Genomic DNA, 23,493 nt, shown 5'->3' with positions numbered 1-23,493 from the left:
CTTTCCCATGTTGAAGAGTGGATAAGAGAAATAGGACTCTGTGTCACATCATATTTATACCCCAGGGAAACAGGATGTGATGAATTACTAATTAAAGGTTCCAGGATACTCTGATTAACTTTATAAACTACAGTAGAAATGACAGAAATGCTTCAATTACATTTATTTTCTAGGAATTGTTATGGGTGCCAATAATGGTGGAACAGATGATTTTATGAAAAATAATTATTTCTTAGTCAGGGATTTTTTTTTTTAATTCACTTGAGTTAAAGGTTACATTTTTCTGCAATTTTCAGTGTAAGATTATGCTTCTGCAATAAAAATTGAATTTATTTTAAGGCTTTTAGCACATCTTAACCAGGGGTGCTAATAATTGTGGAGGGCGCTGTATATTTGTATTTCAGTTCTAACATGTTTTATTTCCTATACATCTCATTTCCTTCCATCATCATCATCATGATCATCATACATGAGACGTGGATAAAGCCAATGTTTTGGAGTTGAACTAACCTGGGAAATTCCCCATAGAACATCAATCTTCATCAAAATCCGCTCTTAATCAGGGTTTGGAAAAACAGTCCATGGCGGCTTTTCCCAGAACCCTTTGCAACCTCATTGTGATTTTATAATGTGTTTGTTATCTTGATCTTTGGAAGGCAAATCATCTGTGCGGCGTTTTTCTAATTACTGTAGCTTTTTAAAACGTTTAATTCCAAGTCAAAGTGCGCTCATTATGCGAGTTCACAAGGACTGCGGATTTTTATCAGCGCCAGGCTCCAAGAAGATATGTGGTGTCGGAAAATCATCACATCCTGGTGTTATATATTAACAATAAAGTCGTATTTTAAAAAATGAGATAAAACTTGAGGATTCTGTCGATGGATCCAGGTTCGAGCCTTCTAATGAGTTTTCCATGTTTTATTAAGTTCTACCAATGACCTTAAGGGTTATGTGAATTTTCTTCAAGTTATTTAAAGGGTTAGTTTGAAGGTTCTACTCTGGTTTTCTTTACAGGCGGGAACTCGGACAGCCGTTTCGATGTGAGAAAAGCAAGCGGGACGCTGATAGTCGCACGGCCACTGGACGCCGAGCATAAATCAAACTACAACCTGACGCTGGAGGCTACGGATGGCACAAACACAGTCAGCACACAGGTGAGAGGAACTAGTGTTTACGCAGAGGGTGCGGCTGCATGTGTGTATGTGCGTGTGTGTGTGTGTGTGTGTGTTGGAGCCGTGTTGTGAATGTTTAACGAAGCTGAAAGACAGACTGGATTCTTCACAATCAGCCTGTGCTGAGACGTTAGCAGAGTGTGTGGAAGCAGACAGTGGTCAGGTGATTCCAGAGCTCAGAAATTCCTCACATAACCACATGGATTGGGCTGGACGCCTGGATTAGTCTAGCTTCAGCAGAGTGGAATATGCTTTCCAAATGTTCTCCTAACATTCCCCAAGTGTTCATTCTGTATAAGTTACACAGACGTTCACATTGCTCCCTGAAAATTCTGCTCTTCAAACATTCCTCACATATTGTTCCCTGAAAAATTCCCCAAGTATTCCTTACATATAACATATAACAACAATTCTAAGGTTTTCTTGGCATTCTCTTCACACTCACCAGAGATCCCCAAGTGGTTCTTTTAATATTTTCCAAAAATGTAGCATTATCCTTCGACATTAACATTCTCTAAACCATTTCTTTGTTACTTTTCCTAATGTTCAAATGTAATCTTTATAATTTTCCCAATCATTTAAATGCACCACCAAGAGAATTCTTGTAATATTCCACAAACGTTCGCGAAATGTTTCTGATTTATTTTTTCCTCAAACGATCCATACTCTGTTATTCCTCAATTCATTCACCAGATGTTCCTGAGTGTTTCATGAACATATCAAAACCTTCCTTAAATACAGTATAAACATTCCTTCCGTTTTTTTCTTAACATTCCCAAAACATTCCCTACCTGTTCTTTCAATTTTCTCCCAAATATGTAGCTTTCCAAGGGTTCCTTAACCCTTTGATGCAAAACATGGGTCAAAAGTGACCCGGCTGAGTTTTTACCTTCTATATCTTTGCAATAAATTAATTCCATCATTCAGTATTCAAGGTATTCAACAATTAACTTGTTTTTGATCATCATACATCCTTATTTTATTTTTTCCTTTCTTACTTTTTGAATAAAAACCCTTTTTGTATCACTCCCCTTCTAATGCACAACATGGGTCAAAAACGACCTGCATTCATTTTCCAGCTTATTTCATGTATGGCTGAGTGTTTCTATGATATACTTTTGAACTAAATTCATTTTGTCATTTACTTTTCCAAATATGCAGTAAATATCTTGTTTTTGTTTAGCACAAATCATCATTTTTATTTTTCCTTTCGTAAGTTATGAACAAGCACAGCTTTTGTAATTCTACATCAAGTTTACACACATGGGCCAGAAACGATCCACATGCATTTACTCCAGCGTTTGGTGGGAACTGTGAATTGTGCTTGTGTCAGACATTTCACAGCTCAGCACAGCGCCCTTTGCGCATCTAATACATCTAAGTAATGTTTTTCAATTGTTCTAACATTACCTTAGAAAAAATTGATTATGTTTAGGTTCCCTTGAGAGTGAGTAGATTACTTGTCAGAAAGTTACAAGTAATTACTATTAGCTACCGAGCTGTTCTACTTTAGTTAGCTAATTTTATTGTGGTTGGCTTAGCTAACTACATATGGCCCTTTTCCACTACCCTTTTTCAGCTCACTTCAGCCCGACATGGCTCGCGTTTCGACTACCTCAGAGCAGCACGACTCAGCTCGCTTCAGCCCTACTCAGCACCCAAAACTCGCACGGTTTTGGAGTGGGGCTGAAGCGAGCCAAACCGAGCCGAGTGGGGCTAGGGGCGTGAGCAGACACTCCCCTGTGCACTGATTGGTGAGGAGGAGTGTCCACACATGCCCCGCGAGCACGCTGGGATCTGTAAACACCGTAAACCCGGAAGAAGAAGAATTACGAATTACGAGAATTTCTGAAGCCTTATGCGCCTCGCCTCATCTATACGCTCTTGCCAGTATCTGTTGGCGTTGTCGGTGACAACAAGCCACAGCACCAAGACCAGCAACACTAACGACTCCATGTCCTCCATGTTTATTGTTTACTATCCGGGTCGTGAGACTACCGCTTAAAAGGTCACTGATGTCACTGTTTGCACCACCTAACGACATCACGTGACGTCCACTCACTTTCGCTAACTCCACCCAATGTGTCCACCCACTTCCAGCCAGCACGGTTCAGCGCGATTGTAGTCGAAATGCAACTCCAACAGCCCCACTCAGCTCGACTCAGCCCAACTCAGCACGGCACGGCTCAGCCCAACTCAGCTGCGTTGGTAGTGGAAAAGCGGCAATAGTTAATAAATAAATAACTGGCCCCATTCACTGCTAAAGTAATTACTTGAAACAAATTATTATTATAGTATTAAGACATTTCATTTTAAATCACACTTGGATGACCCATGTGTAGTAATATAAAAAGTATTTTTGTTCATAAAGTAGGAAAGAAAAAATTAAATTAATGATTTGTGGTAATTAAAAACAAGATATTTAAAGAATACTTGGAATATTCAATCATAAAAAAAATTGATTTCAAAAGATAGAGCAAAGAAAAACTCAGTCAGCATGAAATAACCTGGAAAATGAATGCGGGTCATTTTTGACCCATGTTGGGCATTAGAAGGGGTGTGCATATGTTTTGCATCAAAGGTTTAAAATCATTCCCCTTGCATTATCCTGAAGCATTTTCTTCAGAAGTTCCTCAGTTTGTCCTGAAATATTCTGAAGTATTTTTTGGAAGTGCCTCGAAACGGGAATGGTGTAAGAAATGTTCTTTAAATTGTTTGAAATGTTCCTTGCGTTAGTTTAAATTTCTCCAAACTTTGTCCCTCAAGATATTAGTTAGTAGGTTTTTTTAACTTTCTCCACACATACTTCAATCATCCTTCTAAGATTCCCTGCATTAAGTTCCCCAAATATCCTCCTAACTCACCATAAATGTTCATTTAACGTTCTTCCTAATATTCCTTAAAGACTTTTTCTAACACTAAACCTTTCCATAGCATTTTTCTGTCTCTAAATGCTCTCCCAGTACGTCTCAAATGTTCCCCAGATGTTCTTCAAAGGTTGTCCTCCTAGCATTCTGTACAGAGGCTGATGTTGGAGCTGGCGGCGAGTTTTTTTGGCCGCGGCTTCTGAAATCTTCCGTTGTCTCATTCTTTAAGCATGTGAGGAGGATGTCTGGCTTTCTGCTCCAATAACTTTTATCTCTTTCTCTCTCTCTCGCTCTGTCTTTTTCCCCACTACTCCATCAGGATACCTTTCTTTTGTACTATCTCGCTCCTACCTTTAGAGAACCTATAGGATGCTAGCTAGCCAAAAAAGTGCTTTCTGTTTGGTCCTTTGCTTTGAGTGCCATGGTGGAGAACGCAACAGCAAGGGGCAGTGGCATAACACATTTAGTCACATCACTGCAGCCTATTAGAGCGTCTCCACTGTGCCGGTGTGCTAATCCGGGAGGCATTGTTGGAGACTCAGAGCCTTCACCCCAAATCAGTTACAGTCATCACACACACACAAACACACAGCGTGCAGACTTTAGCCGTCCCGCCACTTGCTTGTGTAAGACCATGTCCTCCGGTCCTCAAGCTTTGTATCTGGCTCCATTTTCTCCAAAAGATGCCAAATATATTAAATTCCCTGAGAATGGTCTCAACTAGGAATTCCCAACATGGACACACTATCATACCGTGATCCTATTCTGATAAATTGTGATTGTCTTATCCTCTGTGTTGGATGGATAAAGATTTGCCTGCATTGGTTACACCAAAGTCAAAATAATCTTCTAATATTCTGCCTAAATGTTCCATAAAATTTGTTTCCCAATTAATAGTTGTCAAATGTTCCTCAATTCATTACTCAGATGTTCCTGAGTGTTCCTTAAAACATACTAAAACTTTTCTTCAACATTCCTAAATGTTCTTTATAATGTTAAAGCAGATACAGTATGTAGAACCTTTATTTTTAAATACATTTCTGAGTGGATAGTATCTCCATCCTTGACTCTTGTATGCTGCATAAATGGAAAAAATATATATATATTTTTGAGAATTAAAATCGACCGCAAAGTTGGTGTTCAAGCTGAGCCAGCCAGCCCTGAGTGCGTGACGTCACTGTGGTAACCGGTTTTAAGGCCGAGGCCTTTTAGAGCTATAAACCAAAGTCATATAAATAAAAATTTATGGTGAAAGTAAGAAATCCCATTACCGACTTGCTCAACTAAGACTGATTTGACTTCATTGACTGTGGGTTGACTCTCATTAAAACAGGATAGGTGTTATAACTTATGTAACATACATGTACGTGCATGCATTTTCACTGATAAAACGTAAAAGGCTAATTAAATAATCAGTTGAACTGAAACAATCACATTCTGAAGCTAATTAAATAATCTTATACCAGTAACTTAAATACACAATACAAGTTACATGTATTAATCTAAATGCAGGTAAACAACGAGTTGTTTTTGTTGTTTTTTTATCCAAATGAGAGTCAGAGTTTACCCGTCTGTGTTCTTGCTTCTTGAAGGCCAAGCTTGTGGCCGATTGTTTTGAAACAATCTGACTTTCAGTTGTTCGTTCTGTTCTCCGTTCATTCGCTTCTTCCACGTAAGGGCGAGATGGCAGCAATCCAGTTTAGAAATAAGACAGTTGGTCCATTCATTCTCTCCATATTGTGTATTCCGCCATTACTGCTCGGCTCAGGCAATTACTAAAACCCAGGACGAAACGGGATGTCACCAGTTTTAGCAACAACCGCGGGGAGGTCACTGCCCAAGTGATATGTCCTGTCCCGTTCCGTCCCGGGTTTTAGCAACAACCCTCGGCTCATGCTCCAGGAGGACTGGTGCAACTGAACTTCATCTCATCTCATCATCTCTAGCCGCTTTATCCTGTTCTACAGGGTCGCAGGCAAGCTGGAGCCTATCCCAGCTGACTACGGGCGAAAGGCGGGGTACACCCTGGACAAGTCGCCAGGTCATCACAGGGCTGACACATAGACACAGACAACCATTCACACTCACATTCACACCTACGGTCAATTTAGAGTCACCATTTAACCTAACCTGCATGTCTTTGGACTGTGGGGGAAACCGGAGCACCCGGAGGAAACCCACGCGGACACGGGGAGAACATGCAAACTCCACACAGAAAGGCCCTCGCCGGCCATGGGGCTTGAACCCAAACCCTCTTGCTGTGAGGCGACAGCGCTAACCACTACACCACCGTGCCGCCTGCAACTGAACTTACTTTATAAAAATAAAATAAATACTTTCATTTTCTTGCTTTCTTTACCTTTAATTGTTGGTACTGCACCCTCTTTCAATACGGGCTTATAGCCAACACTCCTCAACAGATCAGAGGTTTTGTACGAGTCCTCAGTAAAATGTGCAGAGCAGAGGAGAGACCACTTCATAGCCGCCCAATGTGTCCGTGAATTTCTCGCAAAACGTGTCTAAATCTTTGCAGTTTGAACATTCTTGGGCCATGAATGCAACGTAAATCCACCTTCTGTCGTGTTGCTGCACCGGCCAAAAACACAGCTATGTGGCATGGTGATAAATTAGCTCAAAATGGAGGATTGGAGTTGCAGTCAGCTCTGTGTTTTAGTATAGCGGAAATGGCGATGAGACCGATAGACTTCCTGCTGTGACGTTACAGACGTCAAGGTCATTCACTCAGACTGCTACCTATATGAATCACTTTAATCGTAAAAATTACAATATTAGATTTATTATTAGGGCGGCACGGTGGTGTAGTGGTTAGCACTGTCGCCTCACAGCAAGAAGGTCCTGGGTTCGAGCCCCGGGGCCGGCGAGGGCCTTTCTGTGTGGAGTTTGCATGTTCTCCCCGTGTCCGCGTGGGTTTCCTCCGGGTGCTCCGGTTTCCCCCACAGTCCAAAGACATGCAGGTTAGGTTAACTGGTGACTCTAAATTGACCGTAGGTGTGAATGTGAGTGTGAATGGTTGTCTGTGTCTATGTGTCAGCCCTGTGATGACCTGGCGACTTGTCCAGGGTGTACCCCGCCTTTCGCCCGTAGTCAGCTGGGATAGGCTCCAGCTTGCCTGCGACCCTGTAGAAGGATAAAGCGGCTACAGATAATGAGAGATGAGATTTATTATTAATACTTAAAACCATTCCTGTGCCATTCTTGAGGTCTCAAGACATTTATAAACGAAAGTGAGGCCATGGCTCTGCGTATATGCTCTAACATTTCCACCAGTGTTCTCGAAACATTCCCAAACTCTCCTTTTAATTTTCTCCAAAAAAGATTCCTATATGTGCGACAACATTCCTTAAAAATTCACATAATTTAAATATTCTGGGCATGTTTCTCCATTCTGGTAATATTCCACAAATGTTTCCTAAATGTTCCCAAAATGTTTCCCACACATTATCGGATTTGCTCTCCAAATGCTCCTCGAACAACCTCTAATTTGTAGCCCAAATGTTTCTTGAACAGTTCTTATTGTTTCTTAAACATGAAAATGAACTGGAATGTTTTGTAAACATGCCCCCAACCTTCCCCAAACATTTCCACATTTTCCTTCTTTTCATTTTCCCCAAAAATGTAGACGTTTGATAGACATTAACCTATCATTAGCTTTCAACATTTCCCAAATGTCCCTCAAACAATGCTCAGTTTCATCTGCTAATGTTCCATATCATTCTTTAAACATTCCCCAAACATTCACAGAATGTTAGGGTTTTGCTGGGATTCGAACCTGGTTCGTTGGTGTGATAATCCAGCAAACCCCCACTAGGCCACCAGGGGGATGACTCAAATGCAGAGGCGTGAGGCGGAAGTAGAAAAAGAATCAAAAGGTTTATTTAAACTATATACACTATATACAGGGCAAAACAAAAGACAAAAAAAAAACCAAAGAGTATAATCCAAAAGAAAAGCAAAGTGCAAAAATTCAAAAGCTAAGAAGATCAAAAAACACAGTACAAAGGAAACTGGAGATAAACATAACAGCACAAAGACTCCGTGACAAGAGGACTGAACTCAGGGGTATAAATAGACAAACTAATTAAGGACACAGGTGAAGATAATTAGGCAATTAACACAAACACAAAACACAGGAACAGTGGCGGCCTCTAGAGGCCAAAATAAACACGACATGAAAAGGAAATAACAGCGGCCTCTAGAGGCCAAAACAGTCCTAGTCCTAACAGGACCCCCCCCTCTAGGAGCGTCTCCTGACGTTCCCAGGGCGATCCGGATGGGCCGAATGGAAGTCCCGACATAGTTCTTTATCAAGGACATCCCGAGCAGGAACCCAGCAGTGCTCCTCAGGACCATAGCCCTCCCAGTCCACCAGATATTGCAACCCGCCGCGGACCCGGCGGGAGTCAAGCAGGCGATTCACAGTGAACACAGTCTGCCCCTGGAAGATGCGGGGGGGTGGGGGGTTCCTAGGGGCAGGGGCATACGTAGACGTCAGTACGGGCCGTAACAGGGAAACATGGAAAGTGGGGTTGATCCTCAGAGTCCGGGGCAACTGGAGCCGGTAGGAGACAGGGTTCACCCTGCGCACCACCTTGAAGGGGCCAATGTAGCGAGGAGCAAGCTTGCAGTTCTCCACCCGCAGTGGAAGGTCCTTAGTGGACAGCCAAACACGCTGCCCAGGGCGGAAAGCGTGTGCAGGTCTTCTATGGCGGTTGGCCTGAGTCTGGTTGGTTCTGGAGGTCTGTATGAGGGTCTTCCTGACCTTGCTCCAGGTCTTGCGACACCGTCTCACATATTGGTTGACCGAGGGCACCCCCGCGTCCTCCTCCTGGTCCGGGAACAGAGGTGGCTGGAACCCGAATTGGCACTGGAATGGCGACAGCTTGGTGGCCGATGACTGCAGGGTGTTGTGGGCGTACTCCGCCCATGGCAGCCAGGTGCTCCACGATGTCGGGTTATCCATAGCCAGGCCTCGCAGGGTGGTTTCCAGGTCCTGGTTGAGCCTCTCCGTCTGACCATTGGACTGTGGGTGAAACCCAGAGGAGAGGCTGGCAGTGGCTCCGATGACCTTGCAGAACCCGTGCCACACTCGGGAGGAGAACTGGGGCCCTCGGTCTGAGACGATGTCCTGTGGAAGACCAAAGACTCGGAAGACATGATTAAACAAAAGTTTCGCAGTTTCAAGAGCAGAGGGGAGTTTGCACAGTGGTATGAAGCGGCAGGCCTTGGAGAATCTGTCAACTAAGACCAAAATGACCGTGTTACCTTGTGACTCAGGGAGACCCGTGATAAAGTCGACTGCCACGTGGGACCAGGGACGCCGGGGAATGGTCAGAGGATGCAGGAGACCCTGGGGACGCTGTCGTGGGTTCTTGGTTCTGGTGCAAACCTCACAGGACAGGACAAATGACCTTACTTCCTGCTCCATGTTAGGCCACCAGAAGCGTCTTTTCAGGAAGTCCAGGGTCCTCCGAGCTCCCGGGTGGGCGGTGAGAGGGGAAGAGTGACCCCACTGGAGAACCTTGGCCCGGGCTTGATGTGGGACGTACAAGAGGCCTGGTGGCCCCGTCCCAGGACCGGGGTCCTGGCGTTGGGCTCGTCGGACAGCCTCCTCAATACCCCAGCGGACAGGGGCCACAATCCGGGACACAGGGATAATAGGCCCGACTTCATTCTCCCTGTTAGTGGCAGAGAACAGTCTGGACAGTGCGTCAGGTTTGGTGTTCTTGGAGCCGGGGCGGTATGAGAGGGTGAAGTCAAATCGACTGAAAAACAGGGCCCACCTAGCCTGTCGAGGGTTCAGTCTCTTGGCTTGCTGGAGGTACTCCAGGTTCTTGTGGTCAGTCCAAACCAGGAATGGATGTTGTGCTCCCTCCAGCCAGTGCCTCCACTCCTCAAGGGCCAGTTTGACCGCTAGCAGTTCTCGATCCCCCACATCGTACCGGGACTCAGCAGGACTCAGGCGGTGGGAGAAGTAAGCGCAGGGGTGCAGCTTTCCTTCCGAACGTTGAGAGAGCACCGCGCCGACACCACTGTCCGAGGCGTCCACCTCCACGATGAATGGTTGGGAGGTGTCCGGGAGAACCAGAATGGGTGCCGTGCAGAAGCGGTCCTTGAGGTCTTTGAACGCCTTTTCTGCCTGAGGAGACCAGCCATAAGATCCACCTGTCCCTTTGGTGAGGTCTGACATGGGTGCTGCCACAGAACTGAAGTTCCTGATGAACTTGCGGTAGAAGTTAGCGAATCCTAAGAACCGCTGAACCTCCTTAACGGACTTGGGAGTAGGCCAATCCCGGACGGCCAGGGTCTTGGCAGGGTCCATTTGGAGTTGGCCTGTCCGTACAATAAATCCCAGAAAGGAGACCTCGGGAACATGAAATTCGCATTTCTGGGCCTTGGCGAACAGATTGTTCTGTAGCAGCCTCTGGAGAACCTGGCGGACATGGTGGCGGTGCTCCTGCACGGTCTTGGAAAAGATAAGGATGTCGTCGAGGTAGACAAAAACGTATAGGTTAATCATGTCCCTTAAGACGTCGTTGATTAGGGCCTGAAAAACAGCTGGTGCGTTGGTGAGTCCGAAGGGCATCACCTGGTATTCGTAGTGCCCAGACGGGGTGTTAAAGGCAGTCTTCCACTCGTCTCCCTGTCGGATACGGATGAGGTGGTATGCGTTCCGTAGGTCCAACTTGGTGAAGACGGTGGCGCCTTGGAGCAGGTCGAAAGCTGTGGACATCAGCGGAAGGGGATATCGGTTGCGCACAGTGATCTTATTCAGGCCCCTGTAATCAATACATGGTCGGAGCCCCCCATCCTTCTTGCCGACAAAGAAGAAGCCGGCTCCAGCAGGTGAAGTGGAGGGTCGAATAAACCCAGAGACCAGGGCATCTTTGAGGTATTCCTCCATGGCCTTGCGTTCTGGCTGAGAGAGTGAAAACAGTCTGCCACGAGGAGGGGTAGTCCCAGGGAGCAAGTCGATGGCACAGTCGTAGGCCCGGTGCGGAGGAAGAACGGCGGCCCTGCTCTTGCTGAATACCTCCTTGAGATCCCAGTACTCTGTGGGAACTTGAGATAACTCGGTGAGATCAGGGGGCTCGGCAGGAGACACAGGAGAGCTAGAGAGCAGACAAGAGGCATGGCATGCAGGGCCCCATTCCACAACCTGGCTTGTTACCCAGTCTATGCGAGGGTTGTGGCGAGTAAGCCAAGGAAGGCCTAGAATAACTGGGAACTCAGGTGAAGGAATCAGGTGCAGGGATATTTCTTCCTTGTGACCTTGAGACTGGAGGAAAACTGGAGAAGTAACTTGGGTGACTCTTCCATCACCTAACGCTTGGCCATCGAGGGCAGACACAGACAGTGGGACTTCAAGAGGTGCAGTCGGAATATTGATGCTTTGGGCGAAGTGAATATCCATAAAGTTCCCAGCCGCCCCTGAGTCTATCAAAGCTTGACAAGAGTGGACAGACTCACCCCAGGAGATGGAGACCGGGATGTAGATTCCTTGGCCAGGGAGTCCGGGAGAGAGGGTAGGCCCCGTCACAACCCTCCCTCGGCTGGACGGGGCGGTCCTTTTCCCAAGAGTTCGGGACATGATGCTCGGAAGTGACCAGGCTTGCCACAGTAGATGCAGCACTTGTCCCTCCTTCTGCGCTCCCTCTCAGATGCGGAGAGGCGAGTACGACCCACTTGCATGGGTTCTGGACAGTCACTGAAGGAGGTAGACGGTCTCCAGGTAGAGGTAGGGAGGCTGGGGGGGCTCAAGGCTTGGTGGCGTTCTCTCATCCTGTTGTCCAGACGAATAGCATGTGAGATGAGGGTTTCGAGGTCACTTGGGCATCCAATAGAGGCCAGACCGTCCTTGATGGGGTCAGACAGACCATGGTGGAAGGCTGACACCAGGGCAGTCTCGTTCCATCCACTTACTGCTGCGAGTGTTCGGAACGAGATGGCGTAATCTGCGACGCTTCCTCCTTGCCGGATGGACATGAGCTTTCGGGCTGCGTCGGTACTGATGTCTGCCTGATCGAAGACCCGAAGCATCTCTTCAGAAAACAGCTGGAAATCAAAGCACTCAGGTCCCTGTCTTTGCCAGATAGCAGTAGCCCAGGCTCGCGCCTTACCAGCTAATAAGGTGATCACAAAGGCAATCTTGCGGCGATCCGTAGTGTAGGTGGTAGGCTGAAGCTCAAAGGTGAGTTGACACTGGGTAAGGAACTCTCGGCACTCACTGTGCTTGCCGTCATACCTCTGTGGTGCAGGAAGGCTGGGTTCGCGAGGTGAAGAAGGCAGCATTGCAGGAGGCACTGGAGCAGGAGTGGGAGCTGGATCAGGAGCAGGAGATGCAGGCAGAGATGTCAGCTGTGCCAGGGTTTTCCCAATTTGCTGAAGCAGTTCCTCGTGGCGAGCGAGGGCCTCACGTTGGCTGGTGAGCGTACGTCCATGAGCGTCCATGGTCGCTCCGAAGCGTGTCAAAGCTGCCATAATTCCCTGAAGGTTGGCCGGGTAGACAGTTGAAGCAGCCTCTGCTGAGTCGGTCATGACGGAGTCTTTCTGTTAGGGTTTTGCTGGGATTCGAACCTGGTTCGTTGGTGTGATAATCCAGCAAACCCCCACTAGGCCACCAGGGGGATGACTCAAATGCAGAGGCGTGAGGCGGAAGTAGAAAAAGAATCAAAAGGTTTATTTAAACTATATACACTATATACAGGGCAAAACAAAAGACAAAAAAAAAACCAAAGAGTATAATCCAAAAGAAAAGCAAAGTGCAAAAATTCAAAAGCTAAGAAGATCAAAAAACACAGTACAAAGGAAACTGGAGATAAACATAACAGCACAAAGACTCCGTGACAAGAGGACTGAACTCAGGGGTATAAATAGACAAACTAATTAAGGACACAGGTGAAGATAATTAGGCAATTAACACAAACACAAAACACAGGAACAGTGGCGGCCTCTAGAGGCCAAAATAAACACGACATGAAAAGGAAATAACAGCGGCCTCTAGAGGCCAAAACAGTCCTAGTCCTAACACAGAAATCCTTGAAACATTCCAAACACTTCCCAAGTTTGTTTCCTGAATTTTCCTAGTATTCCTTACGTTCTTCAAAACGTTCTCCAAAATCATTTCAATGATTGTTTCTAATTTTCTCCAAAAAAAAAAAAAATTCCCTGGGTATTTCCTATGCATACCAGTGTTCCATGAGCATCTAATATTTCCACAATGTTCTCCAAACATTCTCACAGTCTTCCATTTCTCGAAAAAGCGCTCATTAAATATTTTACTTAGGAAGTGTTCTTTGAAAACACTGACAAAACACTATCATTCTCCCAATAGTTTCCAAATATTCCCTTTAGCGCAGTGTCACTCAACAGCAGGAAAAAAAAAAATTCCAGACTTTCCGAATGCCATTCACACTTTGACAGAGCAATTATTTCAAAATAAATCCTGTTGATTAACAAGCTCTGGAAGTCAGTTAGCTAGCTGTGCACATCGTTTTATGATACATAATATGAGTTGGTTGTTGCGTAAAATGCTCAGAGACAAATCCCAAATTTTGTTTATAAGCTTACAAAAGGTGTACCACATGACTGTTTAACATCAGGACACACTCAGTGTTGCAGTGACAGGAAGTCAGTTGCAATATTGATTGCGATGTTTGTGTGTAAGCTCTTGAGTTTGTAATAGCACATTGGTTGTTGATTTTTTTTTCCCTCCAGTCACCTTTTGCTTTTCAACACTTTGGCCTATTAGTGTCTTTTGTGCTCACCGCACGTCCCTGTCAACACGTCCTGATATCCCGCGAGCCTCTCAGCAGGTGTGTATTGCAAATATTTGCTCTTGCAATACTAAAGAGCAGCACTGACTGGAAAGATGAGAGGAAATAAAGGCTTGATTAGAGCTGCATTCGCCCAACAGTTTATTCCATTAAGGTGATGATACACGGGGCAACTTTTTGGGTAATATTGCCGGAAACAGGCAACCAGGTGAGACACAGGGCAATTAATTAGGGCAACAGACAATTGGCAACAACCAATCAGATAAGAGCAAATCTACTGCCAGGGAGACAGACACCACAAAGATGGACACTGAAACATTTGCAGCTGTCACTTTTGTCTTGGCTTCAGCCTTTATTGTCACTCCTGACATCCTCCCATTTATCACCTCCCTCATCAACTCCTTGTCCTCCGGATACCTTCCCTCCAGCTTCAAATGGGCCCACATCACCCCTCTGCTGAAAAAACCCCACCTGAGACCCCTCTGTCATCCAGAACTAGCACACCATTTCTCTTCTACCCTTCCTGTCAAAGACACTTGAGCGTGCTGTTGCTAACCAACTCACGTCTTTTCTCTCTTGGAACAAACTCCTGGATCCTCACCAGTCCAGCTTCCAAGCCGGACAGTCAACCAAGACTGCACTTCTTTCAGTCAGTGAGGCACTTCATGCAGCATGTGTTGCCTCCCTCTCCTTGGTCCTGATCCTCCTTGATCTCTCTGCTGCATTTGACACTGTTGATCACGCCATCCTCATGTTATACTTATCAGCTTTAGGGATCTGTGGGACAGCCCTAGACTGGTTCAAGTCCTACCTCTCTAGTTGCTCCTTCCAGGTTACCTGGTCTGGTACTGTATCAGCACCATGCCCACATACCACCGGTGTCCCTCAAGGTTCAGTCCTTGGTCCGCTTCTCTTCTCCCTCTTCACCTAGTCTCTTGGCCCAATTATCTCTGCTCATGGTCTATCCTACCACTGCTATGCTGATGACATCCAACTGTTTCTCTCTTTTCCTCCTTCTGACACACAGATCTCCACTCACATTTCTGCTTGCCTGTGTGACATCCAGAGCTGGATGGATAACCATCACCTTAAGCTCAACCCAGGCAAGATAGAGGTAATCTACATTCCTGCACCATCCTTTCCACCCCTGGACATTGTCATCTCCATGTGGGACAGCTCTAGGTCTCCTTCACCCAGTGTTTGATGATGAACTCTCCTCCTCAGCAAACATCGCTGCAGTGACCTGGACGTGTAGATTCCTCCTCTACAACATCTGAAGTATCTGCCCTTTTCTTACCACCTACTCTACTCAGCTCCTGGTCCAAGCGCTGATCCTCTCCCGCTTGGACTACTGCAAGTCTCTCCTTGCTGAGCTTCCAGCTTCTTCCATCAGAACCCTGCAGCTCATCCAGAACGCTGTAGCTCGCCTGGTCTACAACCTCTCTCATTCTTCCCATGTCACCCCTCTGCTTGCCAACCTGCAGGGGCTACCTATTGCAGCTCACATCTGTTAGGGTTTTGCTGGGATTCGAACCTGGTTCGTTGGTGTGATAATCCAGCAAACCCCCACTAGGCCACCGGGGGATCACTCAAATGACCTTACTTCCTTCTCCATGTTAGGCCACCAGAAGCGTCTTTTCAGGAAGTCCAGGGTCCTCCGAGCTCCCGGGTGGGCGGTGAGAGGGGAAGAGTGACCCCACTGGAGAACCTTGGCCCGGGCTTGATGTGGGACGTACAAGAGGCCCGGTGGCCCCATCCCAGGACCGGGGTCCTGGCGTTGGGCTCGTCGGACAGCCTCCTCAATACCCCAGTGGACAGGGGCCACAATCCGGGACACAGGGATAATAGGCCCGACTTCAGTCTCCCTGTTAGTGGCAGAGAACAGCCTGGACAGTGCGTCAGGTTTGGTGTTCTTGGAGCCGGGGCGGTACGAGAGGGTGAAGTCAAACCGACTGAAAAACAGGGCCCACCTAGCCTGTCGAGGGTTCAGTCTCTTGGCTTGCTGGAGGTACTCCAGGTTCTTGTGGTCAGTCCAAACCAGGAATGGATGTTGCGCTCCCTCCAGCCAGTGCCTCCACTCCTCAAGGGCCAGTTTGACCGCTAGCAGTTCTCGATCCCCCACATCGTACCGGGACTCCGCAGGACTCAGGCGGTGGGAGAAGTAAGCGCAGGGGTGCAGCTTTCCTTCCGAACATTGAGAGAGCACCGCGCCGACACCACTGTCCGAGGCGTCCACCTCCACGATGAATGGTTGGGAGGTGTCCGGGAGGACCAGAATGGGTGCCGTGCAGAAGCGGTCCTTGAGGTCTTTGAACGCCTTTTCTGCCTGAGGAGACCAGACATAAGATCCACCTGTCCCTTTGGTGAGGTCCGACATGGGTGCTGCTACAGAACTGAAGTTCCTGATGAACTTGCGGTAGAAGTTAGCGAATCCTAAGAACCGCTGAACCTCCTTAACGGACTTGGGAGTAGGCCAGTCCCGGACAGCCAGGGTCTTGGCAGGGTCCATTTGGAGTTGGCCTGTCCGTACAATAAATCCCAGAAAGGAGACCTCGGGAACATGAAATTCGCATTTCTGGGCCTTGGCGAACAGATTGTTCTGTAGCAGCCTCTGGAGAACCTGGCAGACATGGTGGCAGTGCTCCTGCACGGTCTTGGAAAAGATAAGGATGTCGTCGAGGTAGACAAAAATGTACAGGTTAATCATGTCCCTTAAGACGTCGTTGATTAGGGCCTGAAAAACAGCTGGTGCATTGGTGAGTCCGAAGGGCATCACCTGGTATTCGTAGTGCCCAGACGGGGTGTTAAAGGCAGTCTTCCACTCGTCTCCCTGTCGGATACGGATGAGGTGGTATGCGTTCCGTAGGTCTAACTTGGTGAAGACGGTGGCACCTTGGAGCAGGTCGAAAGCTGTGGACATCAGCGGAAGGGGATATCGGTTGCGCACAGTGATCTTGTTCAGGCCCCTGTAGTCAATACATGGTCGGAGCCCCCCATCCTTCTTGCTGACAAAGAAGAAGCTGGCACCAGCAGGTGAGGTGGAGGGTCGAATGAACCCAGAGACCAGTGCGTCTTTGAGGTATTCCTCCATGGCCTTGCGTTCTGGCTGAGAGAGGGAAAACAGTCTGCCACGAGGAGGGGTAGTCCCAGGGAGCAAGTCGATGGCACAGTCGTAGGCCCGGTGCGGAGGAAGAACGGCGGCCCTGCTCTTGCTGAAGACCTCTTTGAGATCCCAGTACTCTGTGGGAACTTGAGATAACTCGGTGAGATCAGGGGGCTCGGCAGGAGACACAGGAGAGCTAGAGAGCAGACAAGAGGCATGGCATGCAGGGCCCCATTCCACAACCTGGCTTGTTACCAAGTCTATGCGAGGGTTGTGGCGAGTAAGCCAAGGAAGGCCTAGAATAACTGGGAACTCTGGTGAAGGAATCAGGTGCAGGGATATTTCTTCCTTGTGACCCTGAGACTGGAGGAAGACTGGAGAAGTAACTTGGGTGACTCTTCCATCACCTAACGCTTGGCCATCGAGGGCAGACACAGACAGTGGGACTTCAAGAGGTGCAGTCAGAACATTGATACTTTGGGCGAAGTGAATATCCATAAAGTTCCCAGCCGCCCCTGAGTCTAACAAAGCTTGACAAGAATGGACAAACTCACCCCAGGAGATGGAGACCGGGATGTAGATTCCTTGGCCAGGGAGTCCGGAAGAGAGGGTAGGCCCCGTCACAACCCTCCCTCGGCTGGACGGGGCGGTACTTTTCCCGAGAGTTCGGGACATGATGCTCAGAAGTGACCAGGCTTGCCACAGTAGATGCAGCACTTGTCCCTCCTTCTGCGCTCCCTCTCAGATGCGGAGAGGCAAGTACGACCCACTTGCATGGGTTCTGAACAGTCACTGAAGGAGGTAGACGGGCTCCAGGTAGAGGTAGGGAGGCTGGGGGGGCTCAAGACTTGGCGGCGTTCTCTAATCCTGTTGTCCAGACGAATAGCATGTGAGATGAGAGTTTCGAGGTCACTTGGGCATCCAATAGAGGCCAGACCGTCCTTGATGGGGTCAGACAGACCATGGTGGAAGGCTGACACCAGGGCAGTCTTGTTCCATCCACTTACTGCTGCAAGCGTCCGGAACGAGATGGCGTAATCTGCGACGCTTCCTCCTTGCCGGATGGACATGCGCTTTCGGGCTGCGTCGGTACTGATGTCTGCCTGATCGAAGACCCGAAGCATCTCTTCAGAAAACAGCTGGAAATCAGAGCACTCAGGTCCCTGTCTCTGCCAGATAGCAGTAGCCCAGGCTCGCGCCTTACCAGCTAATAAGGTTATCACAAAGGCAATCTTGCGGCGATCCGTAGTGTAGGTGGTAGGCTGAAGCTCAAAGGTGAGTTGACACTGGGTAAGGAACTCTCGGCACTCACTGTGCTTGCCGTCATACCTCTGTGGTGCAGGAAGGCTGGGTTCGCGAGATGAAGGAGGCAGCATGGCAGGAGGCACTGGAGCAGGAGCGGGAGCTGGATCAGGATGAGGAGATGCAGGCAGAGATGTCAGCTGTGCCAGGGTTTTCCCAATTTGCTGAAGCAGTTCCTCGTGGTGAGCAAGGGCCTCACGTTGGCTGGTGAGCGTACGTCCATGAGTGTCCATGGTCGCTCCGAAGCATGTCAAAGCTGCCATAATTCCCTGAAGGTTGGCCGGGTAGACAGTTGAAGCAGCCTCTGCTGAGTCGGTCATGACGGAGTCTTTCTGTTAGGGTTTTGCTGGGATTCGAACCTGGTTCGTTGGTGTGATAATCCAGCAAACCCCCACTAGGCCACCAGGGGGATGACTCAAATGCAGAGGCGTGAGGCAGAAGTAGAAAAAAGTATCAAAAGGTTTATTTTCAATATATACACAAAAAAAATCCAAAAAGTAATAATCCAAAAACGCTCAGAAGATATAAGGGAAAAAATTTAAAAATCCAAAAGTACAAAACAAAAGCCAAAAAAACAGAAAAGAAAAGGCAAAAATACCAAAGCTCAGAAGATCCAAAAACACAGTAACTACTAGGTCCAAAAGAAAAGCAAAGTGCAAAACAAAGAACACGGTACAGAGGAAACTGGAGATAAACATAACAGCACAAAGACTCCGTGACAAGAGGACTGAACTCAGGGGGTATAAATACACAAACTAAATTGAACACAGGTGAAAATAATCAGGACTAAACAGGCAATTAACACAAACACAAAACACAGGAACAGTGGCGACCTCTAGAGGCCAAAACAAACATGACACATAAAGGAAATAACAGCGGCCTCTAGAGGCCAAAACAGTCCTAGTCCTAACAACATCAAATATAAGACATTGGTACTAGCTTACCAGGCTCTCAAGGGGTTAGGTCCAGCATATCTCCAGAGTCTGTTCCACCACTACACACCAGCCAGATCCCTATGCTCCGCTACTACTGGGCACCTAGCCCCTCCTCCTCTCCACTCCTGCCCAGCCTGCTTAAGATGACTGTCTGTCCTGGTTCCCTGTTGGTGGAATGACCTTCCCATTGAGGTCAGAACTGCTGACTCCCTGACCACTTTCAAGTGCAGACTGAAGACTCATCTCTTCAGGCTGCACCTCTCCCCTTCTTCCCTACCCACTGTGTAACTGCGTTTTGGTCTTGACCAACCCAGGCTGTGTACGGTCTAGCCTGGGGTTACAGTGGTGCTTGAAAGTTTGTGAACCCTTGAGAATTTTCTATATTTCTGCATAAATATGACCTAAAACATCATCAGATTTTCACACAAGTCCTAAAAGTAGATCAAGAGAACCCAGTTAAACAAATGAGACAAAAAATATTATACTTGGTCATTTATTTATTGAGGAAAATGATCCAATATTACATATCTGTGAGTGGCAAAAGTATGTGAACCTCTAGGAATAGCAGTTAATTTGAAGGGGAAATTAGAGTCAGGTGTTTGCAATCAATGGGATGACAATCAGGTGTGAGTGGGCACCCTGTTTTATTTAAAGAACAGGGATCTATCAAAGTCTGATCTTCACAACACATGTTTGTGGAAGTGTATCATGGCATGAACAAAGGAGATTTCTGAGGACCTCAGAAAAAGCGTTGTTGATGCTCATCAGGCTGGAAAAGGTTACAAAACCATCTCTAAAGAGTTTGGACTCCACCAATCCACAGTCAGACAGATTGTGTACAAATGGAGGAAATTCAAGACCATTGTTACCCTCCCCAGGAGTGGTCGACCAACAAAGATCACTCCAAAAGCAAGGCGTGTAATAGTTGGCGAGGTCACAAAGGACCCCAGGGTAACTTCTAAGCAACTGAAGGTCTCACTCACATTGGCTAATGTTAATGTTCATGAGTCCACCATCAGGAGAACACTGAACAACAATGGTGTGCATGGCAGGGTTGCAAGGAGAAAGCCACTGCTCTCCAAAAAGAACATTGTTGCTTGTCTGCAGTTTGCTAAAGATCACATGGACAAACCAGAAGGCTATTGGAAAAATGTTTTGTGGACAGATGAGACCAAAATAGAACTTTTTGGTTTAAATGAGAAGCGTTTTGTTTGGAGAAAGGAAAACACTGCATTCCAACATAAGAACCTTATCCCATCTGTGAAACATGGTGGTGGTAGTATCATGGTTTGGGCCTGTTTTGCTGCATCTGGGCCAGGACGGCTTGCCATCATTGATGAAACAATGAATTCTGAATTATACCAGCGAATTCTAAAGGAAAATGTCAGGACATCTGTCCATGAACTGAATCTCAGAAGAAGGTGGGTCATGCAGCAAGACAACAACCCTAAGCACACAAGTCATTCTACCAAAGAATGGTTAAAGAAGAATAAAGTTAGTGTTTTGGAATGGCCAAGTCAGAGTCCTGGCCTTAATCCAATCGAAATGTTGTGGAAGGACCTGAAGCGAGCAGTTCATGTGAGGAAACCCACCAACATCCCAGAGTTGAAGCTGTTCTGTACGGAGGAATGGGCTAAAATTCCTCCAAGCTGGTGTGCAGGACTGATCAACAGTTACCGGAAACATTTAGTTACAGTTATTGCTGCACAAGGGGGTCACACCAGATACTGACAGCAAAGGTTCACATACTTTTGCCACTCACAGATATGGAATATTGGATCATTTTCCTCAATAAATAAATGACCAAGTATTATATTTTTCTCTCATTTGTTTAACTGGGTTCTCTTTATCTACTTTTAGGACTTGTGTGAAAATCTGATGATGTTTTAGGTCATATTTATGGAGAAATATAGAAAATTCTAAAGGGTTCACAAACTTTCAAGCATCACTGTACTGTAGCTGTTTTGAGTTCTTTAGTTATACAATATGGTTAGTTTGTTTCCTTGGCTGTTTGAGTATTGGGATTTCAACAGCATATTACACTAGGTATTGCTGTCACTTGTTCAGTTGACACTAGAACTTTCTTGTCTAGAAGTTCAGCACTTTGTGTACCTGACTTTTGCACCCTTTATGTGTCGCTCTGGATAAGAGCGTCTGCTAAATGCCATGTAATGTAATGTAATCATGGCAAAAACATAATTGTTTAATTCTCATCTCAGCAAAAAAGAAAAAAGGACATGGACCAGGAGATGGCTGCCGAGGAAGAAAAGGGGTGACAGAGCTCCTGAAAGCCTTTTTTTTTTTTTTAGTTTGTATTGTTTTGCCCTCGGGTTCCACAAGTACTCATGCTCGAGTGAATTAGATCAGATGATAATTTAGATAATCTATTCCAACTCCCAAAACAAACAAACAAAAAAAAAAAATCATGGGCTGCCGAAGAGAACTAATGTTACTACATAGCTAGCGATAACTTTCAACTAACTATGTTAGCAAAAACCACTGGTAGTTAGCTAAATACCATTCAAGCTCTATGGAGTGGTGGTTAGCTAACAGCAGTTTACGCTTTGCTGAAAAAAAAATCAATGTCTTAATTACAACCTGAGCACATAAAAATAGATGTCCGTTGGTTTTCTAAGCATTTGATGAGGTAAATTCACCACTTTGGGTTTACACATAACAATTTACTGGCATAAAAAGATATACTATAAGTTGTCTCTCTTTTTCTTCGCTCCACTGCTGTAAATGGCGCCATCTTTGTTGAAAATTTCAGAAGCTCTCAGGTGGTCATGTGATTCGCTGCTAGTACTTTGATTGGATGATCTTAAAAAGTTCCCCAGCACGATGAGAATCATTCAGATAGAAATGATGTTGCCCAATCTCATTAGGAAAGTGTCGAAGCGCAATTGCCCAACAACATTGCCCAAAACGTTGCCCTATGTATCATCGCCATTACAGTTTATATACAACAGTATATTATCATATATACACAGTATATCTATTACTATAATGAATCTTTTTTTAAATACTGAATATTGTGGTATGTTGTGAAACGAATTCTTGCCTCATGCCTTGTTTCTGTTTTTGTTCTGCGAACCTGGAGGATTAGCAGACGCGTCCTCGTGCTCTAAATCTCATGTCATGCGCTTTGAATTGTTTCTTTTCTAAAAACAGAGCGAGATAAGCAGATTAAAGTCAGAATTCACTCTGCGTCTTTGTTCGACCCACAAGTAAACACGTCTTCAGTTCCAAATCCGTGTTCCGCCCAGGCTGCTTCCCCAATCGCATTCCTACTCCTGTTCTTTCCATCAGAATCAGGATTACTGTATATGTTCTGCATGTGACGACATAGAACCTCAGCATTCGCTGCTCTGATTTCATTGTTTCTGTCCTCTTTGTTGCTGGCGACTTTTTTTTTTCTTGTCAAAGCACAGCATCTGGGACGGCGAGTGGATTACAATCCATTTAATGCCATTTTTTTTCCCAGTGGGAGATAAAGGCAAGAGCTGAGGAGGAGAATATGTCTCTTATGATTCTATTTTAAGCATTCTAAGACGTGAAGTGTGTGTTGAATTTTTAAAGGAATACTATATTTTCCAGAATAATCTCTCTCTGGGAGAATAACTTTGAACTTTTCTCTATTCTGAGAAATTCCCTGTAACTCCATTGACCTGAATTTCACATAATGGAAGAGTAGGGGGCAGGTGTAGGGGCAGATGTTGAGGTGTTGAAAAAAGTATTTAAAATACGTGATGATAGAACACACAACAATTACTCTGGAATAATAAAGGTGAGCGGATGAGACGGACACGAGAGAAAGTCTAACTGAAGCGTTTCTAGTTTCCTTACTAACATCTCTTCACATATGTTTTCACTGATATGAGGAGAATATTGTGTCAAAGTGTTGTATCATGGAGCGGCACGGTGGTGTAGTGGTTAGCGCTGTCGCCTCACAGCAAGAAGGTCCGGGTTCGAGCTCCGTGGCCGGCGAGGGCCTTTCTGTGTGGAGTTTGCATGTTCTCCCCGTGTCCGCGTGGGTTTCCTCCGGGTGCTCCGGTTTCCCCCACAGTCCAAAGACATGCAGGTTAGGCTAACTTAGGTTAACTGGTGACTCTAAATTGACCTTAGGTGTGAATGTGAGTGTGAATGGTTGTCTGTGTTTATGTGTCAGCCCTGTGATGACCTGGCGACTTGTCCAGGGTGTACTTTCTCATATCCAAATGAGGGACACTTTGTTCCGGGTGTGGACAAGTACCAGTACAGGCCCTGTACGTGCACCCCAAAATAGTTACCGAATCGCCTTTAGGTGAGGGTTTCAAATGT

The 23,493-nt window shown here is 46.3% G+C and overlaps 1 protein-coding gene across 5 annotated transcripts in view; it reads left to right on the top strand.

Moving 5' to 3' along the window:
* fat1a (FAT atypical cadherin 1a) overlaps window positions 1–23,493 on the top strand; it is a 132,665-nt gene that overhangs the window by 71,452 nt on the left and 37,720 nt on the right. For all 5 annotated transcript variants that reach the window (XM_060916739.1, XM_060916740.1, XM_060916741.1 and 2 more), the window contains exon 7: window positions 1,015–1,154. In XM_060916739.1, coding sequence (XP_060772722.1) covers window positions 1,015–1,154 — 140 coding nt within the window. The remainder of the gene's footprint in view (window positions 1–1,014; window positions 1,155–23,493) is intronic.

The sequence above is a fragment of the Neoarius graeffei genome, chromosome 3, assembly GCF_027579695.1.
Source record: "Neoarius graeffei isolate fNeoGra1 chromosome 3, fNeoGra1.pri, whole genome shotgun sequence".
Taxonomy (NCBI): Eukaryota; Metazoa; Chordata; class Actinopteri; order Siluriformes; family Ariidae; genus Neoarius; species Neoarius graeffei.
The sequence above is the reverse complement of the archived record's forward strand: the minus strand, read 5'-3'. Positions and strand labels throughout refer to the sequence as shown.